Source organism: Lissotriton vulgaris, chromosome 11 (assembly GCF_964263255.1).
Source record: "Lissotriton vulgaris chromosome 11, aLisVul1.2, whole genome shotgun sequence".
In the NCBI taxonomy this organism is placed as follows: Eukaryota; Metazoa; Chordata; class Amphibia; order Caudata; family Salamandridae; genus Lissotriton; species Lissotriton vulgaris.
This window is the reverse complement of record NC_141699.1, coordinates 997,704,410-997,723,889: the sequence shown is the minus strand read 5'-3', so window position 1 is coordinate 997,723,889 and position 19,480 is coordinate 997,704,410. Positions and strand designations below refer to the sequence as shown.

General features: G+C 44.0%; 1 protein-coding gene across 1 annotated transcript in view; it reads right to left on the bottom strand.

Moving 5' to 3' along the window:
• Positions 1–19,480, bottom strand: part of ACAP2 (ArfGAP with coiled-coil, ankyrin repeat and PH domains 2) — a 320,820-nt gene that overhangs the window by 177,602 nt on the left and 123,738 nt on the right. Inside the window, exons 7-8 of the mRNA XM_086944277.1 lie at positions 16,727–16,771; positions 9,134–9,229 (exon numbers count right to left, since the gene is read on the bottom strand). Coding sequence (XP_086800403.1) covers positions 9,134–9,229; positions 16,727–16,771 — 141 coding nt within the window. The remainder of the gene's footprint in view (positions 1–9,133; positions 9,230–16,726; positions 16,772–19,480) is intronic.

Genomic DNA, 19,480 nt, shown 5'->3' with positions numbered 1-19,480 from the left:
AAATGCAGAGAAATAAATTATTTTTCTGTATGTTTTACAGAGTTTATGAAATGTACTGACGGTACACTGCAAAAACATTGAAATGTCTACACAGATTGCAAATATTTTATCATGCCCTACTCTCCATGAATTGTCCATATCTGGCCAAAACCTCTCCCTGTTCTATTTAGTATACTTGCAGCTAAACAATGAAATTGCACTTCGATGCCCAGAATCATCTACTACTAACAACTTTCAGAGCACCAACACACTAATGAAAATTACAGATGACTTCAAAAACAAACTTTGGTGCTCCGTTAAGATGGATGTGAACGTTTTATTCAGCACCCATCAGTGGCGCGAGATAAATGCAGATTACCTACTGCTACTGAACCATGTATCTTCACTGCAATCGAAACAGGAAAAAACAAATTGTTTATTTGGAGTGGCAAGCTTTTGGGCCCTCAATAATGCACTGAAGTAGAGGACAAGTTGATAATCTAATTAGAGTCAGGTTTGGTAAAGTAAAAGCAGATCCCTGATGCTAAGAGGCCCTGAAGAAGCAAAATGTAACTCGTAACTCTATCCCTAAAAATCAAGAACAGCCATATGTCATTTAAATTGTGGTTAAAAGATCTGGGAGATTTTTCCACAGAATTAGATCCTTGAATCAAATTTGGGGTAGGACTTCTGGGTGAAAGTATCTTCCTCACTTCAAACCTCAGGATGCTCTTGTCCCTTGGGACTGGGATGATCCCAGATAATGCATGCTGCCAGTGTAGCGGTGGCCAAATCAGTGATTACGGCAGGAAGCCATGCACAGCGAAGCAGAGGGTGCTGAGGTCATTTGAGGATTGACTGATCGCCACTTACAAGCAGCACAAAGCAGATCAGCGGGTGATGCTGGCCCAGTAAACTGGCTCACAGAAAGGAGGCAAGTGCCTCCAAGCAAAGAGGAGTGAAGCACGTGAGTGTGTGGGCTACAGCACGGCTGTATAAAGAGGCTGGGGAAGCAGTTATTATGCCAACAAAAGTGTTGGATATACTGACTCTTCACTGTAAGCAGAAATAAGTGGGTGGAAACCGAAAAAAGTAACAACAGCCGCAGAAATATGCATATTAAACCTTGGGCATTTATCCAGGGTCGCATTCATCAACTGGGGTTAGGTATCTAGAATGCCAACGAGAGCTGACATCAGAAGAGAGAGAACACAAAACCAGAGGAAGTAGACAGCAAATAGGAAAGAGGGAAGATAGGTCCTTTAACAAAGGGATAGTGATAAGCGCCGATTTTGGGACTACCAGCGCGAAACCCTACTACGATCCTGTAGCAAAATAGCAAAGCGCCGATTTTGGGACTACCAGCGCAAAACCCTACTACAGGATGCTAGTTTAGGACCCTTATCCATAAGGTTCCTTCAGTTTAAAGATGAGCCCAAATTTGAATCCTTTCTAGAGGAGGTTTATCCCCGGTGGCAAAATCATTATACCTCAAATTTAGATATGGGGTTCTACACACCAACTTTAAAAAATCTAAATGGGGCAACAAGACTCTTGATAAAGACTCAGACAAATGCAGTTTCTGTAAAAATGTTGCACTGGTCAAGGAAAATGTTTCACACATTTTATTTTTCTGCCCGGCGTACAAAATCCCGAGGGAAAGATGGATCAAACCCTTATGTAAAACCCTCAAAGTAAGACACTATAGGGAGGCAGAACGAATTCTATGTCAGGACCGGAGGCTTCAGATTATGCTATATCTTCCTTCGCTTTATTAACATAAAGAAACCACAGCAGCTCAGGAAAAGATATAATAAGAACACAAGATGCTTTAAACATAAAGCATTGACGTAATGTTCAACAAAAAATCAACACAACTCCCAAGAGTCTCTTTGCTTATAATAATAGTCCATAGTCCTTTGTCTCTGTCCATCGTCCCTATATAACCGGACTTCCCATCATCTTCCTCCTCTTTCTTCGCTGCTCCCGCAGCCAGATAAGTGTTTTTCTATTTTGTCTTCTTTTATTGTGATTGATTGTCTTGCGGTCTTTGGGGACTCCTTGCATGGTTATTCCATTTCAGAGTCCCTGGTTGCGGGAACGTTCTGCCGTTCCTACGCGACTTTATTCCCACTTGTGTGCGGTGTGTACATAGACCGCAAGGGGGCGGCCTGTCGCCTCGCCGACCCTCCGGCGCGCCTCCGCAGTACGAGGAGCCGCGCCGTGGGGTCTGCTTGCGCAGGGGCCGACCCTCGCGTACCCCTCTGACACCTGGTGATCCGGGTCTGTACTTTCACGATTTTTTGACGCCCTCTGGGGTCTGTATAGCGGTTTTGACCGCGTGAATCGCCTTCGGGCGAGATCTGTGCACCTCTTTAACAGCGTGTGGCCTAGCGCGCTTGAGGGGTACGTAGACCCGGTCCCGGCGAGGAGGGTCTGCGCGCTTGGGGGTTGGTGCAGCCCACCTGCCACGTCAGCTGGCCCAAAACGTGATCGCAGCCGCTGGGCCTGCCCACATTCGAGAACTTTCTCGGTTGCCGCCCTCTTGGGTGCCCCGCATTTGCCCCTTGGTTCCGAGATGGAAGGGGAGTACGAGGAAGAGGCCTGCCCCTATCTGCAGGATGATGAGTTTTACCAAGCGGTGGACAACTCCATCTATCGTTGTGTGACGGAGGTGGTAGGGCCCATGGAGGACCGCCTTTCGGCCCGCATCGTGGAGGAGTGTGCAAAGCTGGCAGCGGCGCAGGTGCCGCCGTCCCCCGAACTCCCGGGGACGTCCGGCGGGCTGCCGCCCGCTCCGAAGAGACCCCGGGGTGAAGGGCCTTCATCGGAAGCCCAAGGCGTGGATAAGGGCGCTTTCGAGCGTCTTCGTGACGCCTTCCTGGCCAAGGCGACGGCGGTGCCTCCGACGCCCTTGGTGGAGCCTGGCACTTCGGGCGGCCTGTCGACGGCGCCCGCCTCCCCGATCTACGACTCTCCGGACACGGATGACGACGGGGAGTCGACCCGTTCTTGGCTCCCGGCGCCTTCAGGGAAGGAGATGCCCCGAGATGAGTCGGGCATGCTGGACCCGGACGAGATCGTCCACCCCCGTTCCGCGGCCTGGGCCCCGGGGGAGACGGTGGCGAAGTTTGTCGCGGGCAGGTTGCGCAAGCCCCTGGAGAAGGAGGCGAGGGGTTGCCTGCGCGGGGAATGCCCTCGGCCTACTTTGGAGGGGAAAGTGGCCATGACACCAGAATTGGACCCCAAGATGGCCACCTTCCTGGCGAAATTCATGAAGGACCCCAGGAAGGGGATCGACCGGTCCTGGCGGGCCTGCCAGGACAAGCTATTGGATGCGGTCGGGCCCGCCACGAAGATCCTCGATATGGCGGAGGAGGCTCGAGCGAATGGCACCGCCATTTCACCGGAGGTGCTCTCCAACTGGGCCCAGAGGGTGATAGTATTCTTGGGCAACGCCAACTGTGCCCTGTCCACGGAGCGGCGGCGGTCGCTCCTTATCAAGCTGGACCCAAAGCTGGGGGACCTGGCCTCGTCGGAGGCAGGTGCCGTGGCCCAGGGTGGCCTTTTCGGTGAGCCTTTCATCCGCGAGCTTGGAAAGTTCGTGAACACGTTCACGTCGCTGGACAAGGCCCAGTCCAGCATCAAGAGGGTGTTCCACCAGCGTTTTTCTGGAGGGGCCGGTCGCGGCAGGGGCCGCGCGATCGGCCGTGGTCAGCAGACCAACAACCGTGGACAAGGCTCCGGAAGAGGTCAGTACCAGACCTCGGCCAACTACACCAATTTCTACCCCACGAGGGGACAGCGCTATGGTGGCAGAGGATTCAAGAAGAACTCCGGACAAGGAAATGCCCCCGGTGAGTGTACTTTGCTTGGATCAAGTTCCGATTGGGGGGCGGCTGGCAAGCTTTTACGGGGAGTGGGAATTGCTCACTGCCGATGCTTGGGTTTTGCAAACTGTGAGAGGTTTCCATATAGAGTTTCACGACCAACCAACTCAGGTGAGGCCCCCGCGCCCGATGGTTTTCTCAGAATCCGACGCGCGATTGATAGACGGGGAGGTCTCAGACTTGCTGCGCAAGGGAGCCATCCGTCTATCAACGCGCCACCCACATGGGTTCCTCAGCAACGTCTTCTTGGTAGACAAGACGGATGGGGGCAAGAGGCCTGTGATCAATCTCAAGGAATTCAATGGGTGGTTGGTCTACCGTCACTTCAAGATGGAGGGGATCCACCTCCTTCGGGACGTGCTCCTCCCTCGGGATTGGATGGTGCGACTGGATCTCAAGGATGCCTACTTGGTCGTTCCCATCCACCCCCCTCATCGTCGTTTCCTACAATTCCTGTGGGACGGCAAGGTGTTCGAATTCACCGCCCTGCCGTTCGGTCTTTCTTCGGCCCCGTGGTGCTTCACGAAGGTCCTTCACCCGGTGGTGGAGTTTCTCAGAAGCCAGGGGGTCCGTATGATAGTATACCTAGACGACATCCTCCTCATGGGACAGTGCCCGGAGGTTCTGGCGGGACAGCTGCGTCAAGCTGTAGGCCTGCTTCAGAGACTGGGGTTCGTCGTCAACGGCTCCAAGTCGGTCTTGGTTCCCACTCAGTAGATCACCTTTTTAGGTTTCGTGGTGGACTCGGTACAGGCGGTCTTGAGCCTACCGGGTCGGAAGGTCGCAAAGATACGACACCTGCTTCGGCAGACGATCGCGAGGGATCGTACGTCACTGCGCCATGTCGCCAAGGTGGTGGGTCTTCTATCGTCCTCCATCCAGGCGATTTTCCCAGGCCCGCTGCACTACAGGGCTCTTCAGCGCCTGAAGGCGCAGCATTTGCGCCGTGGGATGTGTTACGACCAGTGGGTTCCCCTCACAGACGAAGTGAAGGAGGAGATGTCATGGTGGCTGTCTCACATGGAGGCATGGAATGGGCGAGCGATCTTCGGGTCGGCTCCGGACTTGATCATAGAGTCCGACGCCAGCGGGTCGGGCTGGGGCGCCCGGTGCGGGGATTTTTCCACCGGCGGCGCCTGGTCGTCAGAAGAACAACAATTGCATATCAATTGTTTGGAGCTCCTTGCGGGCTCCTTCGCGGTTCGCCTTTGGACCAAGGATTCGGTCAAGGCTTGTGTCCTGCTAGGGATGGACAATATTTCGGCGGTCCGATATGTGAACCGCCTGGGAGGTCCTCGGTCCCGCGCTTTGGCGGATTTAGCGAAGGACTTCTGGGATTATTGCCTGTCTCGTCACATTGCGGTGACGGCAGAGTATCTGCCAGGCCAGTCCAATCAAGTAGCGGATTGGCACTCTCGACATCTCAGGGATGCCAGCCAGTGGAAACTGGATCCGGGAGTCTTCCGGTGGCTACATTCCCTTTGGGGCCCCTTCTCGGTGGACCTCTTCGCGTCCCGTCTCGACCACCAGCTGCCGCGGTTCTACAGCTGGAGGCCGGACCCTCTGGCGGAGGCCACGGACGCGTTCTTACAGGATTGGAGTCGGGAACAACCGTTTGCGTTTCCCCCGTTCTCCATGATCATGCGAACGGCGGCTCAATTACGCCGCCAGGGTGCGGACCTGGTGTTGGTTACACCGCTGTGGAGGTCTCAAGTATGGTTTCCGGTTCTTCTGGACCTTTCCTGGGATTTTCCAATCCTACTCCCCCTGTTTCCTCTGCTCCTGACGAGCCCGGATCTGGAACCTCACCCTCTCGTCATGCAGAACACTCTCCGCCTCGTGGCGTGGAGGCTCTCAGGAGACGCTGGACGCTCCCGGGCCTTTCGGCATCAGCTGAGCACTTGCTCTCCAAAGCATGGGCCGATAGTACGACGAAGCGTTACAGATCCGCTTGGCTTAAGTGGATGCGTTGGTGTTTACGAAGGGATCTGGATCCCGTGGTCGCGGGCCTCGTTCCCGTGCTGAATTTCCTAGCGCATTTGGCCGACAAGGGTCTAGCGTATAGGACGATCAATGCTATTCGATCGGCGATTTCTGCTGGCCATGATAAAATCGATGGCCATCCGGTAGGGGAACATCCTTTTGTGTGCCGGCTTCTGCGAGCTGTTCGCCTCGCGCTGCCGCCAGAACCCAGGTACTCCGTCCTTTGGGACGTCAATTTGGTTCTGAATTTGTTCCTGTCGTGGCCGGCCAATTCCTATTTGTCTCTTAAAGAGCTGTCAGCGAAGTTAGCCATGTTGTTATGTCTGGTCTCTTGTAGGCGCGTCTCGGACGTGCGCGCGCTGGATGTTTCTGCACGCATTTTTTCCCCGGATGGGGTTACTTTTACGGTGGGCCGACGCACTAAGACGTCGTCGCGTTCCATTTCTTATCCAGCCTTTACTGACACTCCTAAGTTGTGTGTCGTGCAATGCCTCAAAGCTTATGAGGACCTGACCTTGGATCTGCGCCCTCCGGGCGAGCGTCAGTTGTTGATTGCCCTGCGGAAGCCACACAAAGCTGTCTCCTCCCCCACTATTGCTCGGTGGGTGCGTTGGGTCATGCAGGAAGCGGGCATCAATACTTCTCTCTTTGGAGCACACTCCGCCAGGGGAGCCATGGCCTCTAAGGCGTTCTCGGTGGGTGCTCGTCTGGAGGACCTTATGCGAGCTGCGGACTGGTCCTCGGATTCCACCTTCAAGAGGTTTTATTTTAAGCCGGTGGTGGATTTAGCTCAGTTGGTGGTAAGTAAGCTTTAAACTAGCATAATCTGAAGCCTCCGGTCCTGACATAGAATCGAAATTTGCCTAGCTTACGTAACGGTAAGTTTCAATTCTATTAAGGACACGGAGGCGAGGATTATCCCACCCGGACTACGGTGGTGTCTCTACCCACCCGTATGGCAGTAAGTAAAGCGTTTTCCTTTACGTTGTCAGTACTGTGTTGTTCTCTGCATGCTCCTCGCCTTGTTGTCGCATTTCCTGGGCCACCTCGCTGATGCTGTTCCTTTTTTGGCAGGCAACGACGGTGCTAAACAGGACCAATGAGGCTTAAGCGTGATCTGCGCGAAGAAAGAGGAGGAAGATGATGGGAAGTCCGGTTATATAGGGACGATGGACAGAGACAAAGGACTATGGACTATTATTATAAGCAAAGAGACTCTTGGGAGTTGTGTTGATTTTTTGTTGAACATTACGTCAATGCTTTATGTTTAAAGCATCTTGTGTTCTTATTATATCTTTTCCTGAGCTGCTGTGGTTTCTTTATGTTAATAAAGCGAAGGAAGATATAGCATAATCCTCGCCTCCGTGTCCTTAATAGAATTGAAACTTACCGTTACGTAAGCTAGGCAAATTTCGATTCTCCTATCAGATACTGCACGACTGATAGTATTTTGTGTGTCTAGATTTCTTATGCGTGTAATGTTTCATAGAGAGAAAAATGGCTTGAAACTGTAACTTTAGTAGACCATTATGTAAGCAGTTAGTGGATAGTATGTAGACTGCCTTAACATATTTAGACGACACAGGTTTTTAACATATAATTTGTTTGTAGCAACAACGATTGGTTGTCGAATAGCAATTCTTCAAAAAATGTTTTTTTTTTTTTTAATCTTGTCTGAATAGTAATAGTTTTTAATTGGAATGCATGAACTAAAATTTAGTACACCCTCGCCTATCTAATTTTTCCTATGTAAATATTTTATACCTTTTATTCCATTTTAGTAATTTTAGAAATTTCCGATGAATTGTGTAAATCTTTCCCCCATCCATGACATAGGACTTAGTCAGTTATTAAACATCTCTTGCTGTGATGATGATGATAAATTAAAATGTGATGTACTTTTATTATGCACTTTTATGGTTTAGAAAAAACCGAAATAAAGTTTGAATTGATTGATTGATTGATAGTGATAAAAAGAAAGACCATGTACACAAACATTTAACACATTCCTTTCGAATGGGATAACGGTCATTCTCACGTGAGGGAAACCATTCAAAATATTAAGCGGTAAAACATAAAGAGTCTGGATAAAAAAAGTCAGAGGATCCAAAGCAGAGGCAATGTCTACAAAAGGAATTAAGCGCTGTGAAATTAATTAGATGCCAATGATAACAAATCGTTGGTTTGATTCATGCCTAGAACTAGAGAACCAGGTACTGGTAACAGGGCTATGGATTCTGGAAAGCTTGTAGGAGTGGAGGGTGAAACGGATTTCTGCAAAGGGGTTCCCAGACATTCTAAAATTACATTCAGAGAATGAGTATTTATATATAAGGAATGCACAAAGAACAAAGGCAATCAAAGTTTATGTGAAAGAAACAAAGTGAGATTTAATATCTTGATCACTCTCACATAAGAGTAAATGAGCGGACAAGATACTATCAGTAGCAAGGGGCTTAAAAGATATCCTGTCCAGTGGAATAAATGCCTAGTCTGCAGAAGTGACCCTAATTACAGAGATAACAGTGGGCATTCGAGGAATTTAAGAAAAGCTTTTCTGAAACAGAAGCGAAACTGTAATTCTGGCATCCTGACAAACTACAGTAATAACTGGTGGGAAGTAATACACATGGAAAGCGAGAAAGGAAACTAAAGTGCTGGACTGTGACAGAAAAAGTAATGATAATAATGAGAATGTGCGAGTGGTAACCCTAAAGGAGAGGAAAGATTAGCAGAGCCTTGATGACAGGGAAAGACTCAAAATAAAAGCAACAAGAGTAAAAAGCACGAGTAGCAACAAGGCATGAGACTTACCCTGCCCAATCAAGAAAACAAATCTGCTAAAAACACCCCATTAACTAACAGGATTAATGAATAATTTGCAAAATACAAAGTGGGAATATGAATTACAACCTATCGCTCACTTCAGCCCACCTACTGACCAATCTGTCTGACCTTCCTTATCTATCCATTCCCTATTTGTTATCCAGTCTATTCAGCCATTTGTTTGTACTCCCTATTGTAACTGGGAACGGGCATTTACCTATCTCTCCCACCTCCAAATAACAGGTGAGGAAGTCCCTAAGATACACCTGGTGAAGCCAAAATAAGAAGACACAAGCTGAATTCCTATGAAGAGGGTCAGTTGATAGTTACTTCCATATTACATGACACTTGAGACACATTCACTATGAGAAAGGCGAGCATCTGATTACCGATGGAAGAATAGAGAATGCAGAATTGAAAGACTTAAAATAAAAGAAAATGTTTCAATTAATTACCTGTGAACCAAGCTCCTTCATGTGTGGTTCAAGTTCACTGAAGAGATCGTAGCCCTGGTGGAAGAAGGCTAGATGTGCGTACATGAAGGATAACATCTACAATAGAAAATATGGATAACGATTATACAAACCAAAATATGTTTCCTATGCATGCATAGTTCTTTCATATATCACAAACAGACAAATATAACAAACACTTAAAAAGCAATAACCATCCTTAGTCAATTGTAAACATTGCTAATGGACTATGAAAAGCAATTAGAGATGAAAGCTCCAAGTGACAAATATTGGTGGGTAGAAACCACTAAACGTGGCCTAGGTTGGTTAAAAGAAATACATTTCTAGGAGCCCTCGCTCAGGAATCAGGTACTTACTTGTCTTCACATGTTTACAAAAACTTGCCCAACTTGGAGACATTCATTCAAACAGAAAAATCAACATGGAAAGTGGTTGTATAATTTAAAATCTAATTCACAATAATAGATTGCATCTGTTAACAACAAGAATGTTTAATAATCAATGGGATCTAGAGACAACAAGGCAAAAGATATGATAAATTATGCTCATTTACTTACCCCCGGTAATCGTCTTAGAATCTGATTTTAGCCTAGGGGATTCAGAATTCTTGCTCGATTGATGAATCCAACTATAAAGTTTCACTTGTTTTAACTCAGGCAAATTAGCTATGCAGTGTACTAGAGGGGCAAGCACAGTAGAGAGTGGAGAAAATAAACAGAGTCTAATAGGGCGCTTTACATCTTCTATGGTCTCTTACCATTGAATGAAAAAATGCATCACGGAGGGGTCACCAGAGTGCCTGGCTCCAAGATGACCACACACCTGTGCAACATAATCTGCGTCAATCAGAACCTTTCACCACAGCCATCTAGCCCCGCCAGATGATCCTTACACTACACTGTACCTGAAGCAGCCACCTGGGGCTGTGGGGATGCAGACTCATGCTCAGGGGGACTCCACCAGTTTGAGATGGACCAAGATGGTGGCCCGGTCGATGCTGGCCTCGTATGCCCGCAACAAAGAGGCGAGACCTGGAGGAGTGGCCCTGGTGACAGAGAGGTGAGCGACCAAAAGAGACGCTTGGTAAGATGCACCTGTGCCACACGCGGAGTTCATCGCAGTAACGCCTGTGCCTGATAATGCTGGGGGCTGGAGTACAGATGCCGCCCCCAAGGCGAGGGCCTGCTCTGCCCCCCAGCACTGGAAATAAGCCTGGGGTGGGGCCCTACTCTGGCCGCTTGCACCAGAGGCGGCATACTGATCGGCACTGCATCTACCGTGGGTCCGCATGACTGCCCCAGCTGCAGAGACAGGGTAGGGGGGCTGGGTAGGCCACACTGACGCCAATGGTAATCAGTGGGAAGACACTAGATGTATGGCCCCTGAGCCCAAGACACAGATGGGCGAGAATCCACCAGGACTGCATTGTGAACTGGGAGGGCCTTCCCAAAAGAAGCCTTTTAAGACTCGGAGAGATTGACACATTCTGCGATCATATGGATGCCCTTTCCTCCTATTATCACTGCTTATTGCTTTTCTCAAATAATATCCTTTGAGGAGTTTTGCAATAAACTAAATAACTTTGTTGTATAAAAATTTAAAATGATCCGAGGAGCCTAATAATGTGTTGCTTGATTAAATCACCTCATCCCTGGCCAAACTTTAACCTACACACATACCTAGTAATCCAGACACTTCCCACCTTTTCAAAAAGCATGCTTCTTTATTTGCTCCCATCATATGCTACCTTAGCAACCTTTCCATCAGGAGGCTCTTGTGAGGGGAAGAAAGTCTGATTATTTCTCTTCTGAAAAAGGGTAACATTTCCACCACCGGGTTGTCCAACTTGCGACCATCACTGGTTCTCTGTATTGTACAAAATACTGGAAAAATAATCCAGCAGCTCTTAATCTTCCTAGACAGTCATCATATTTTGACTCCAAATTAATCTAAGCATAGATATGCATATATCTTAGCTGAAAATCAAGTATGGATGTCAACTAACTAGCCTCTGCTCAAAAAAGAGCTCATTATTTTTGGTTGCAAAGAGTGATCTGCCATACAGACTATTACAACTCATAAAAGTTTCAACTTTGTTCTTCAGCCAGAAGTGAAAATTAAGAACCTTATCTTTAACTTTGACCATGATGTATCCGATCAATATTGTAGTAAGTGTTATCTACAACTTAGAAAACTAATTCTCTTGTTATTGTCCGAAAAACACTAAGCAATAGTAGTAAGAGTCTCTATTCACTCCGGCCTAGATTATTGCAATGCCCCATATCCTCGACTACCTCATTCGTCCTGTAAGAGCATCTAAGCCCTCAAAAACAGAATAGAAACATTGTGTCTCCAGGTCATGGAGCAGAACACTGGTTACCAGTGGCAGCTAGCATACGCTTCAAAATGGCTTCCCTCTTCTTTAAAAGTTCCACCAACAGATGCTTTATTATTGATAGCAATTAACAAGGAAAAGAGAGAGAGGAGGGAAGAAGGGGCCTCGTTCATCCCCCCAATCTGAGATTCAACAAACAGAGAGAAAGAGATTGAAGATAAACTCTTAACAGCCCAATCATCCGGGCCATCAGAAAAAAGATTTCCCTTGCAGGGACCCCATTAGGTTTGCAGGAGAACACTCACCCACCAACCTAGTTGGAGGCATGCTTCATCATCCGGTTCCCACCCAGGAAGCAGAATGCCTCCTAGGTGTGCTTTGACGCCCGAATTACAGCGGAGCTGCTTTTTCACTCACTGTGAGTACTGAATACTGTGAAAATGAAAAGTTAGAACTAACTCCGGGGTACCAAATTCTTTAATATGTGGTCCCTGAGGTAGGATTAAAAACGAGATATTTGGATATGAATCAGAGAATATGATCTTGCACGTCTCTTCAAGGATGTGAAAAAATAGTGATCCAAGTGAAGTGGTCTACATGTTTCAGCCAGTGGGTTTCCAATTGATTGGCTTTCTTCAGGACCTGTGGCTCAGGCTAAACCCTGAACACACCTGCACTATGCACACACGCTAAGGTGTGCATAGATGTTTACGGTGCGTAATTTACAGGTTTGACCGTCTGATTTGGTCAATTTTAATGCACAAATATTTTCCGTAACATAGGTCCCAGTGGGAGGCGGTGCCTATAGTCACACTAGCGTCAAGGTCAGCCACCTGCTGAGTTACCTACTCGTTCCTCACTCCCAGGATCTCGGCGAAACAATATTATTATTGATAGCTACATTCCAAAACATCAGTTTTGGGACGCCTTCCTTTTCTTGGAGGGCCCCCATAGTTTGTAACTCAGTACTAACTTTTACAGAGGAACTGAAAGACCTACGTAGTAAGCCCTAAATCAGGTCAGACTGGTTGAATTTAGCAAATGCAACTAGCAGTGATAACAAGTACTGTGTAAACTCAAGGGTATGGATGTTAAATTAGTCAGATAATTAAAATGAGAAACAGGTGAATATGTTAAAATGACTTAAACATCATAACTATCTCTGCCTCAGAAATGACAGGTCTAAAGCACCTGAGGGAAACAGGCAACAATGAAGGAAGGCCAACCAGAATGTATGCTTATCTAATAAGATAAAATTGATGTCCCTAAAAAGCCCAAAACCAAGGACAGGATTACCGGCAGAAATTTTAACAAAGTTAAATGAGGGAACAAGAAAGATAGTGTAAATTCTTATCTAAAGGTAGCCTAAACACTCTACAGGATCAATGGAAAAACTGCCAGCAACGATTCATAGTGACAAAAGAGCGAATTTTGCTATATGAATCCATGACGCATAAAACAAAGTTCGTGGTTGTTTCAATTATTTGTAGGATTAGCGTGTATGGAGTCAAGAATAAGAAGCCCTAAGAAATAAATAAAAATATCAATGTGCCAATATTCAAGAATGTGAAGAAATGAAACATGTCAACCTACAAGTATTTAGATTCTTGAATTTATTTGAATATGTAATTTGGTACAGCTTTTAGTGCAGACACACATATTATAGAAATAGACTAACTGGCACAGGTTTTTAATAACTTATAGACGGATTCATAGAAGTACATCATGTATTAATGAGCATAGATTAGGGGTTGTTTTAGTAGGAGACACCACCGGCAACTTTTCGGGCATGGACAGAAGAAGGCGCTAGGTTTAAGGCAAGAGTAGATACTCAAATAGGTTATTTAATAATTCTGTCTCTGTTGCTTTCCTTGATTTTTCATTAGGAGTGGATACCAATGAAGATTGATACAGGTGGCTTGCTAATTCATGTGATAACCTAGCCGGATTGGTGCTCCTGTAAAGTGTTTTCATTTTACCTTTTCATTTTCAGTAACATTTGAGGAGTTATGATGGATGAGTTACTGCAATGCTCTAAACTGACACTTCAAAGCATTTTCTGTTTTTGTGTCTTCATCAAGTGCACTTTTGTAATAAAATATTGTCTCTGTCCAGTGTATCTTACAAATAATCAGTGCTATGGTAATCAATACTGCTGTTTTTGCTTGCCAAGAGCTATTTTTGAATGGTCTGTTCTATGTTCATGTTCATGTTCATCCCTGCTTCCACTCTTCAATTGGTCTCTGAGAAGTTTAAAAATATTTGCAAAAACAACAAGTTGCATGACATACAGTTTTATGTTTAGCTTTGGATAAAAAATATAATATCTAGCATTCTTGTCCGGATTTCCTTAGATAAAACCAACTCTTTAAATCAACATTTTATGCCCACTGAAAGGGTAGGACAAAATAATAACGTATGTTCAGCAGATTCCAAATCAAGATTAAAGAAATGATAAGTAAGTTGACTGCAGGACATTTCCTCCAGACAATTGCAATGCTCAAAAATCCAAGTCAGAGAGCGATTGGGCAACCTGCCTGTTGCAGATTCATATTCCAGAGGGGATGACTCTGGCTGCTGACAACACGATTACTATGTTTCAAAGTAGGTTTGTGACAAGCTTCGTAGAATACATTTAGCCTCCATTAGAGATATTGTCCTCTGAAAACATGTTTATTTAATTACTAAGAGAACATTTTGGACTGTGCTTCTCTTCTTGAGTTCTTCCTTCATGAATCTCAGTCTGATTATGCAGGTATTTTCAGAAAACACCACTCTTTGTGCTATGATATCAGAAATGTCTTAACATAGCTTAAAAGTCGCAATCCAGTCTGACTCTTGAATCAGCTGCAGGTCTGTTGTATCACCTATTACCAGGGTCATTCCAATTATGCGACTCTGTAGCCCCAAAGGTTCTCTTTTAATTATGGATTTGCCGCACTAGTCACCCTGCATTAATTACAAATTCCCAAAAAATGTATCTAGCAGAAACTGATCAAATGTTATGAAAAAAACAAGTGAAATGCGATGCTGCATTATGGCATACCCTATGTGGAGGTTAAATGGTCAACTTTAAGGTAATTTGTGTGGTTTGGTGTTTAACTTGTACTAGTAGTGTTAATTTGTTTATCCGTACAGTATTATTGTGTATTAAAATGAGAAAATGGCGAGTTTTTATAATACGTAAACAATAGCCAAATAGTGTGTCATGGAACTTGGGGGGGAACAGCATCATGCTGGAATAGCCAGGTTTTCAAACCTTTATGAGACTTGGGTTGGTTAGGTAATGGTATTGCAAAGTTTTATCTCCTGAATCTGGAGTAAATTTCCTCTGTGCCTTAGGTATAAAAGGCTCTATGAACTATAACTATGGTCTTAAACATCACTAGCTTATTTAAGGGAAGCCAGTACAAGCTCTACGGGCCTGTGAACGAGCTGCTGTTGCAAGCCTATCACCACTAACCGCCCAGTTCTGCATGCGCTGCAGGCAGATCAGAGATTCTGGAAGCAGACTCAAGTATAGTGCATTACAATTGTCCTGGCGAAACAGAATAGTAGCCTCGACACCTATCCTGCAAGCACGAGCATACCGCACTGATTTGTTGGTCTATGATAGGCTCCTTATCAATAAAAAAATATTTAGCAGAGTGCACAAAGGTAAGAGGAGTTCCCAGTTCTGAGAGCCAAAGATTTCGGTATATGTTTGATACACAAGGGCCTGAAGGTAAAAACCTCTGTTTTATAACCAAGCATTCAATTGTCCACCAACACCTAACATGGCTGCTGCAGTGGAGACATCAGCCATAGTGATAATGTGTGTGCCATCAGCCTATGACTTTAAGGAAAGGCAAAAATCTGAATCAACTCGGCCAAAGGGAAGATGTAGATGTTAACTAAAGTGGGGCTCAGATTCAGGCCTTGAAGAACCCCACAAGGTACGATTCTGCTTTCTCACAAGAAGCATGATTCATTGACAGTTCAGGTCCTGTTAAATAAAAAGAAACTATGCCACATTAAGACCTTCCCCTCGAAGTCTGGTGCATGCAGTCCCTGTATCAAGACGGTATGGGAGACTGTGTTAGATACTACACTGAGATCTAACATGACCAGTGAGGTACTGCAACCCTTATCCAAAAGCGCTCTCGTTTTCTATGCCACACTGTAACATGACTTTTTGTGTTGCACAATCTAGATACCCGTGACACATAATTGGGTCCACCACTACTAAATAATTCTATTGTCCCTGTGTATAATTCATACTTCAGTGACTGGTGCCTTACAATAACCATTACTAGACAGAGGCAATTGGTATTCATAAAATGTCTTTGCAATGTAAAAAACTGTACAAAAAAATATTATAACCAAGGACGTAAAAGCAAGTGGTTCTTTTGAGGGTAGCGGTGAGATTATTTACAAGTTACTATTCAAGAAATAATATTTCATTTAGCCTACAGGCTAAACTTCAGAGCAGAATGTGGGCAGGTAGTGTAATTTTCAAAAGGGAAGTGAGAAACGTTTTTTCAGTCGTTTTGTTTTGTGTCAAGCACAAGATGAAAAACATGCTGGGTGAAAATAGAATAGCCCCACTTTTGTGTCTCCAATACTGAGAATAAAATAATTTTTCCCACAGTTCAAATTGACTGAAATTGACGTTTTGCTACTGAAATTACTGCTTGGCAGTCATCCAGGATTCTTATTAATGGATATATGAGAGCTCCTTGCTTAGCACTTTTCTACAGTTTCCTTCAACAACATAAGGTGAAAAGACCCCCAAATAGCAAGAAAAAATACTGCTTGTGTTTTAGACAAGTTCATGAAGCATTTTTTATAAAGGGAAGTAGAAGGGATCTGCATTTTGTTCCTGGGACACAGTTTTCCACCACTCACCACAACTGATTGTATATTAAAATCAAAGGAAGTTGTTTTCATCACACCACCCCAAACAATAAGCATCAGAGAGGTTAAAGGGTGATCAGGAGTGCAGGACGCTTTCTAGTGCCTAGCAGGGTACACTTTCATATTTGCTGGCCACAGCACCATTAGTATGGCTGAGTTTATAGGACTGTGCTTCTGTATTTTCAAGCACATTCCGATTGTTGGAGTAACACCTTGTTTTTTAGTATGAAACATTATAGGTGGATTCGCTATGAACAAGTATATGCAGGAAACTTCCAAAGAAATGTAGATACATAAATCATGTGAAGATTTCAAGTAAACAGGTTCAGATTTTAGCTTCTTACCGATTTTAAAATTTCCGACCTCCGCTTTGACTGAAGAACATTGATCTGGAGACAGAAAATACAACATTAATCTTAATAAATAAGCTGGCATTAGCAGTAAATAGCAAAGGAACCAAACAGTTAATGATTACATTATTTTACTTACATTTCAAAGAAAACTAAATATAGTCAGAGGCTACCTTTTATTTCATAGACTTGTAACTATAAACTCCAGTAACAAGGCACGTTGTAGTGGTTATTTACAAAGTCAAGCCTAACCCAACCATTACTAAGTCAGTTGAGTTACATACAGCTCCCCCAACCTAAATTCACCGAGTTTTTCAATTTTTGCATCATAACTAAGTTACATTAAGACCTGACTTAAGCTGCCTGCCTATTAGAGAATATATGACGATTTGATTTCCGTGTGAGGACATTTCACAATTTTACACATAATTCAATTCGTCATTTTAAAAAACAAGCATATGTGCATTAAATATATCTGTGTTCAATGTGCTTTATTTACTCCAAAACTTTATGTGACAACTTGCCTATGAATATAAGATTTAGAACTTGCTGCAAAGGTGTCACACTTTACGGTTCTAATTGGTAGGCTTCCTTCATCACATTGTTCAAATAAGTTGAAGGGTGAGATGTATGCCTGTGGGTCTTTGTCGTGTGGTTATGGACCGGTTTGCGTCAAATCTTAATGTGATTGTGATTCTGTGTGCCTTTGCGTTTGTGTATGTTTGCTGTGTCTGCATAAATGGCTCCTTTTTAAGTCCCTCTTTTTCAAAAAGCAAGTAACTTTAGTATCAGAATCTTCATCAAGTGTCATTCACACAAATGTGTCCAAAAAAGCCCAGACTTAAAAGTAAGAGACAAAAAAGCTAAGTAACTTAACAGGTACTCTCTGTATTATACAACCTCAGCTATTGTTAATTCAGGGACACTTCTGCCATTTAATGGCAGATCAAAATGTTAGTGCACCGTACTACATCTAAATGTGAGGCTATAGGGACAAAATGTGCCCATGTACTCCATATTGGCATACTGGTCAGGGAAAGCCCAGACTTCCGATAAGAGCATGCACAAAATTAATCACTGACATTTTCTCTTCTTATGGCCATATATATATATATATATATTGGCGCCATGCAAAAGAAGTTGATGTTAAAGTGAAAAATTAGCTGAATTCATTTATTAGCAAATCCTACAAAGTTATGCCAAGCCTGAGCATTTTAACCCAGCAATTTATCCGAATTTAATCTAGATATTAGGTTCAGGGAAAAATACCATACACAGTAGGGAGTGGTTAGTTTAATTGCCTGCATGAGGGAATAAATAAGATGCAATCATATAAATAAAAACATTATGCGGACAAGAGTAGAAAAGAAATCCTGTTGTGTAAACATTGTACCTTAAGGATGATTCTTTTTCATAGCAGTTAGGAAGTTATTGTTGAAGAGGGTAGCCAACATTGATCGTTTGTATGATTTTATCGATGGGAAAAGTGTTAAAGCTTCAGGGGTTAAAGAAATCTGAATTTGTACACTTTTTAAGTGCCTTAATAAATGTAATCCTTAACTCTAATGCTATTTTTAGGAGGATTTGATCTTGGATTTTAACAGTGACAAGTAATAGTTGCATGTTAATGTATCAGTCAAATATAAAACAATATCATTTATGACAATTTGTAATTAACAGCATTTTTTGTACTCGTCTACTCTCAAGAATTATTGCAGCAAAGAATGGCATGAGAACCAGGATACTGCTTATCTTCTATAAAAAAAAAAGTCACATACAACTTTATCGATTATATATGATAACCATAAAAGTACATGCTAAATAACTTATGGCATTAAAAAGTGTAAAAAAAAAAAAGAAATACTATATAAGAAAGATATCGAAATATTATATGACACTGTCAGCTAGGCAAATTACCAAGTCATAAGATATTTCCTCATATATGATAGAATGTTAATAAAGCACAGTGCTAAGACATCAGACTGTACACTTTAAAAGGACCCAACAACAAGAGAGGCTTCCTGGTCCTTGAGTGTTTTCAAATACCACAGTGCCGGACCACAAAGCTTAAAAGTTTTAGTCTTCGAAAAGGGAGTAAATAGCGCTTAGCCTACATAGCATAAACCTTACAGGAAAATACCGAATGGATCAAAGTATGTGGCGATTTACCATCAGAAGGGCATACAATAATACAGTTGCATCCATATGGGCTTAACGGAAAAAGTAACAAATGTAAAGATCCAAACCAAAATTTTAACAAGAGAGGCCTGTTTTCAGAGGCACATAGTAAATATGGCTCTGTGTTGGGAATAGTTGAAGCATGCTGTACTGCCTATTAGATGATTTGGCACGCTCAAGTGTGTCTCTCTAAAAAAAGCATGCCTTGCTTCGTCACAGAGCTAGGATCTGTAAAAAGAGATGGCCTGCCTAAACAGCTAAAACACGATTTAACACAGGATAACCATGGGACTCTCAGTCCAAAGTAGCAACTAAGACCATCCCTGATGACCTGTTGATTAAAAATACATTTAGGGTAGCTCCAAACAGATATCCACAGCAACAGTGGTGAACGTTTAAGCGGGACCTCAATGTAAGACATGGCAAGCTCTTCATGGAAGATGAAAGAAAAGCGACAAGGGGGCTGGAATAGTAACTGCCAGCAAAACCGGTTCTTCTTGCGTTTGATTGGCAGAACATTAGTACATTTATAAAGTTGTACTGAAAATAAATATTTGCCTACATCTATAC